Source organism: Erythranthe guttata, chromosome 12, assembly GCF_056151865.1.
Source record: "Erythranthe guttata isolate IM_541 chromosome 12, IM_541, whole genome shotgun sequence".
NCBI classification, from domain to species: Eukaryota; Viridiplantae; Streptophyta; class Magnoliopsida; order Lamiales; family Phrymaceae; genus Erythranthe; species Erythranthe guttata.
The window spans coordinates 1,612,703-1,619,155 of NC_142544.1; the positions used below are offsets into that span (position 1 = coordinate 1,612,703).

The window sequence follows — 6,453 nt, forward strand, 5'->3', positions numbered from 1 at the left end:
CATATTTCTCGTCGCAGTTGTAGCATAAATTTTTTTCTCTCCGTTGTTGCAACTCATCCCACGATATTCGTCGTGTCTCCCCTGTCAGCGGCGGTTGACTAGAATTACTTGTCGTTGGCGCCCCTTTCCCTGCTAGGCGATTACCCGAATTCCATTTTCGTGTTGAATGTAATTGTTCATCCTTTCTCTTGGCCAATTCGATAGCAGTTTGCAAATCATTTGGTTTAAATAGCCGAACATCACTCGCTATTTCTTCTCGGAGGCCAGCCATAAAGGCTCCCATGAGTGCCTCTTCTCCCCACTCCGGCAAACAATTCATGAGGCGTTCGAATTCTCCTAAGAATTCACAAAATCGTCCTCTTTGACGAAGACGACATATTGACTCATTTGGATCTTCATAGTCTCCGTGTCCAAAACGAAGAAAAAGTCCATTTTCGAAGTGTTTCCACGAAATTCGACGATCTCGATTTGCTCGCTCGAACCAATGCCACCATTGATTGGCATCCCCTTCTAGATTAAATGACGCTAATGTAACCTTTCTTGTACCGTGGATTTCGTTGGCAAAAAAAAATTGTTTTGCCCGACTGAGCCAAACCCTCGGTTCCTCCCCAGCAAACCTTGGAAAATCCATTCGTATTTGATTCCTCCGTCTGTCCCTAAATTCCTGACCCCTCTGTCCCGACGCTCGACTTCTCACTGAGCCGTTGGACGTGTGACTCCCATCGCTATCTTCCCCTTCAGTCGACGTGTTCGTCGGCGAACGACTGTTCCGTTTGCCCCAAGGATTACGCTGATTGCGTTGTTCTCGCCCTTTCTCCATTAACTGTTGCATCGATGTCTTTATTTCTTGGATGAAATTCTCCAACAATTCCAATCTTTCTCTGTTAGTCGCCATCGTTCAAGCCGGTATTGATATTATCGCAACCTGGCTCTGTATACCAATTGATACAATCTCCTGGTAAAAGAAGCAATATATTGCTGTAGATGAACTTCAAGTTCCATGTTTGCCTTAAAAAAAAAACAACTCCTACAATAGTTCCCCATTAATACATTAACTTCCCTACAATAACTACCCATAATCTAATAATAACTACTAAACAAAATATAAGTAAATAAATAATAATATTTAATTAAACTTCTCTCGTGCATATCATTCTAGCCATCTGTTAAATAGCGTGGATTGGGTTTTGGCTTGCGAGAGCTACGCCGAATCGTATACGAGACTACGAGTGTCTAACGGCGTTGTGAATCGAAGAATCAGCTATTATTGAAAGCATTTTTTTGACTAATTGCATCTGAATCTGATTATCTTTTAAGAGATTTTGCTTGGTTCACGCTAGAGTTTGGCGGCAGCTGCGTTTGGCTGCTAGGGTTGGCGACGGCCGAGAGTTATTGCTGACTAGGGTTTAATAGTACATCATAGTAAAACATATTATACCGTAGTATACAATTGTACTATACTATAGTATATCGTAGAATACTATAGTCTACTACATAAAAATATGTATACTGGATTAAAAAATGAACAAAAAAATAGCATGCTTTTGTTTTTGTAATAATATTATATACAAAAAAAAAGGAAAAAAATAATTTTATTTTTATAATTTTGTATAATGCTAAAATGAAGAAAGAAAAGTAAAAAAGTTATAAAAACGTTAGAATTTACTAAATGCAAAATAAAATAATAAAAGAAACTATTAAATGCAGAATAAAATAATAAATGCAGTTCGAATTTACTAAATGCAGATTTTGAATTTGTGAGTGGAAGGACATTTTTGGAATGAATTTTATAAATGATTGAAGCAAATATTTAGTTGGACTTTTTATTTAGTTCTAATAAGTTTTGTCACCAGGGACCTATATCTTAAGGCCCCTAATTATGAAAAACAATTAATAATAGAGGCATTTTAGTTATTTTTGTTCTTTTCCGCTATCGTTATTCGTTTTTTTTCCCCTTTTTTTTACCGTTCATTTGTTTTGGGTTTGATTGGAGAGCCCATCTAGTAATTACAAGCCCATCGGTAGTTCTTATGGGCCCTAATCAATTGAATTAACCTAATAATTAAACCTTCATGATTTTTGTGGACTTTATTTTTTCTATCACCATTTTCATTTTAAAAATATTTTAATTTACTATTTAATTTTTAAAAAAAATTCTTTTAAAATTTTAAAATAGTTGTTCGTGTATCGCTATCTCAGTGTGAAATCAGTTTTCATAATGGGAGAAAATCGATTAATTACTACCAAGAAGGCAAGAACAAGTTTGTTTTGTTTTTCCTATGTTAGGAACCGGCAAAACAAGGTTGATATACATATAAGGGAAAGGGAAAAAGTCGGAACGAAATTTTCAATTTCCGATGGTTCCGTTTCTAAAGTTCCGATTTTGGAACAACTTTTATCATTTCGATTTCCAAAATTTCGATTTTCGACACTTTTCAAATTTTTTATATAAAAAATATATTGATTTTTTTTTTTCATTTCCGATCGGATTTGATTTCCGAAAATTATTAGAATTTATCATATCAATAGTTTTAATTTTATAATTTTACGAAAGTAGGTGTTCTTATTTTTCAAAATTTATGAAATTTTCAGAAACTTTTAAAAAATATTAAAACCAATGTGATTTCCAAAATTTCTGAAAATTCGAATTTTCTATAGCTTTTAGAATTGTAATGAATTTCTAGATTCCGAAAATTTTGTAATTGGAATTAGAATTAGTTTTATACTTTCGAGAAAAATGAAAATTTTCCAAAAAGATTAATTTCGATATGTTCCATCCAACTTTCACCACTATATACGTATGATTGGGAAAATGTTGTATATAGAACTATTATTATTAACATTTGAAAACTTATTAATCATCCTAAACTTGCAAATTCACCTGAGTGATACGACTCGGGTGTTGCTCAGTGCCGCGAAGGTTATTTCTATGCTACACTCGGTGAAAACTACACCGGATGATTTTTTACCGTTGATCTACACACACCAATGTGGGTGTGTGTGTGTGTTTGTGTGTATTTGAATGATATAGATCTACCCGGTGTAGCATAGAATAGACCCTGCAGCGAAATTTCCCCAAATCAGATTTAATGTCATTAATTAATTGCGAAAAAAAGCAGTTTTTACATGGTATAGACTTAGGGGTGGGTTTGGTAGGGCAACCGTACCAAACCCCTCGAATCACTACCATTACCGAAATTTCGGTATTCTGAAATTCATTATCATTGCCCTACCAAAAACTTTGGTATACCGATTTTGGTATACCAAAATTTCGGTACGGTAGGGTATGATAATGGTAATTACCAATTTATGTTGACTATTATTTAAATCTAAATTGAATATCATTTTTTCAAAGCAATTCAAGGTATATACACGTTTAAAATGTTCAAAGCTAGTATATATGATATAAGTATTCTAAATATATGTTCTTATTTTACCTAATATGAAATATTTCGTAAATAAAATTATAACATAAAAACCTTTAACATCAATTATATCATCATTAATGAAAGCAATTTAAAATATTTTTGACATACCTAAAGAGTATAATTAATTTTAACTAATAGTAGTTAGTTAGGATATTATGTTCACTTTTTATATATAATAAATTAATTATTAAAATACAATTTTATTTATTAATAATATTTCGGCACGGTAGGGTAATATCATTTTAATAATATTGAGTGTCGTTGCCTGGGGCGAGTCCACCCCTTTGGGAGGGTGGACTTCCCACCCTTAAATTACAAAATTTTCCCCACATTATACCTATATATCAATTAAGTCCACCCAATATATATTAATTAGCCCACCCAAAATATAAATTAATGCGAAAAAAGCCCCAATGATTATTAATTAGCCTATCCAAAATTTAAATTAATATCATTTTTTTCCCATTTTCTTATTTTGTCACAAAAAAATCCTAAATTTTTTTCGGGGGCGCTGTCCCCGTACCCTTGAAAATTTAAGCCCACTCTGTATCACATTCCTGGACTCGCCCCTGGCCGTTGCCCTACCAAAATATTTCGGTAGGGTACGGTAGGGTACGTACGGTAATAATTCGGTAGAAATATTTCGGTAGAAAATCAGTAAGGTTCGTTAGGGCGACGGGTTGGTAGGGCAATTTGATAAAAAAAATCCACCCCGAGTATAGAGCGATTGCCAGAAGTCATGAGCTACTACAATTATTTTGCAATTTCATGGTTCGCCTATTATATTGGAATAGCTTCGAATATATATATTCTTCATACCGATGTTGACTTTGAAATTCCATTAAAATATTTGGGGCCAAATTTATTTTAATTATTCCACTGATAGTCTTCTGATACAAATCTGGTATATTTAGTGTTATTCATAAAAAAAAAAAGGTATATTTAGTGTCAATGTCAAAAAAAAAAATAATAATAATAATAATATTCATGCCAGCTATCCAAAATTTTCTATAATGACAAATTTTATAATTTTGCCCAGGGCTTCTGAATCACCAGTGCGGGCCCTGTAATTATTGCAGGACTAAAATGAATTCAATTTGGAGTTACGTACGTTTGTTTTTGTCTCAAGATCTACATGCATATTGCATGGATATGGATATTGTTACCGATCGCTAATAAATTTTATTATAATTATTACTGTCATGTTTTGAATTAATTTTTATTTATTTTTAAAATGTTATCCGAAAAAAAATCAAAAATACTAGTATATTTAAAACTAAATTCACATGCATAAATTAAACAGTAATTATAACTTTATTAGCTTAATGCATCACTTATAATATACCATAAGTATTACAATAATTTTATTTATTGAAATCCAAAGAGAGCAAATATTAAAATAAATATAATCTAAAGAAGTGTTCCTGGACTCATAAGTATAGACGTGCACCATGCAAGCGACGCCGGCGACAAGGTAAACCCTAGCGGACTGAGGGCCCCACATGTTTTCTCGAATGATTTTCTAGATTCTTCTTCTTCTTGATCTACATCAATATTAATAGCATCATCCCAATTCTCCGATGCATGGAAGAATGCCGCCGGCGGATATAGCCTTAGAGGTGGCGGCGCCACCTCCTGCAGCCGCGTGGGCTGCCGGAGCTCCGGTTTCAGGCCGGTTAGCTTCTGGACGGCATCCTTGAAATCGACCGGGTCCACCTTGTAGAGCTTCGGCGGGGTCCGCGGAACAGGCGCGATTGGTAATTTCTTTGGAATAAAGCTCTTCGCCGGAAACTTGCGCACGGAGTGGAGGGCGGCGGTGAAAGCTGGCGGCGGCGGCTGTTTCCGGTGAGCCCTGATTTCTTGCTGCTGATCATATTGATTGTAATAAGGAAACTTATGAGTTGAATATGAGTCCATGATTTGTGCTTGGTGTAGACAATGTGATGAAGAGACTCTTGTGATTTATATAAGACACTAACTCATGAGTTAATTGCATTCAATACCCCTACATTATACTATATTTTCAAATATATTTCTCAATTATTAATTATAATTATTAGCATAATCTCTCGTGTACTTTACATATTTATTTTATTTATTTTTTAATCAAGCAGTCCGGAACCAACTATATAGGTGCGTCATTGGGTAAACCTTAACTCTCATGCAATAGCTCGCAAACTACACAAGAGATTTATATCACACTAGCTCAATTACCACGTATTTGAAGTAAGAAATAGTTATTTGATTATAAGAAGGATTGTTAATGGGCATAAGCGATAATACATAAGGAAAATAAAAGGTTTCCTTACAATATTCGAATTTGAATTCGAAATTAACATTAACTATATATCATGAAAAACAACTCAATAAACAATACTAACAAACGCTACTCATGAAACACACCAGATTTCATCAACCCAATGTCGTTTAGACTCTAAAAAGTCCAGTTTTTATTTTTATTTTTTTATTTTAAGAAAGAGGTTTAGAAAGTTAATATTAATTCATAGAAAATTCAGATTAAAATTTCGTAAATTGTGGTGTTCCCAAAACTACAAAATCTATTAGAATAGTCTTTAATAGTGTTTGTTCTATATAATTAATATTTTTTTGTTTTCTCCTAGTTTACTTCGATTTTCGAGTTTTATTAAGCTTTTATTACTAATTTTAAAATTTTTAAATACTCCCTCCGTTCCTAAATATGTGTCGTTTTTCACCTTGGCACGGGTCTTAAGAATCTCAATAAATATGTCTTGATTTTAGGAAAATATATATAGATAGACCAAAATACCCTTGTTTACTAATTAATGTAGAAAGGGTGTTGGAGAGTTGATAAGGGTATAATTGAAAAATATGCAATTAATGCATCATTGGAATTGTAAAGTGACAGATAATATGGAACAAAAAAAATTCTTAAAAAAAACATATATTGTGGAACAGAGGGAGTAGATCTATAATAGTGAGAATTTCATGGCTTTTTAATGTAATACAATTCTTAGAGAATTTTCACCTTTTTTTTGGGTGGGTT

General features: G+C 33.2%; 1 protein-coding gene across 1 annotated transcript; it reads right to left on the reverse strand.

The window, feature by feature from the left end:
- Nucleotides 1-4,838: 4,838 nt before the first annotated feature.
- Nucleotides 4,839-5,348, reverse strand: LOC148766179 (uncharacterized). Its single transcript, XM_088826749.1, has one exon. The coding sequence runs from the start codon at nt 5,343-5,345 to the stop codon at nt 4,839-4,841; it is 507 nt and encodes a 168-aa protein (XP_088682875.1). The 5' UTR covers nt 5,346-5,348.
- Between the last annotated feature and the right edge of the window lie 1,105 nt (nt 5,349-6,453).

Bases quoted from the DNA above. Each gene is read 5' to 3' on its own strand.
- LOC148766179 (XM_088826749.1), bottom strand. From the start codon at position 5,345: ATGGACTCATATTCAACTCATAAGTTTCCTTATTACAATCAATATGAT.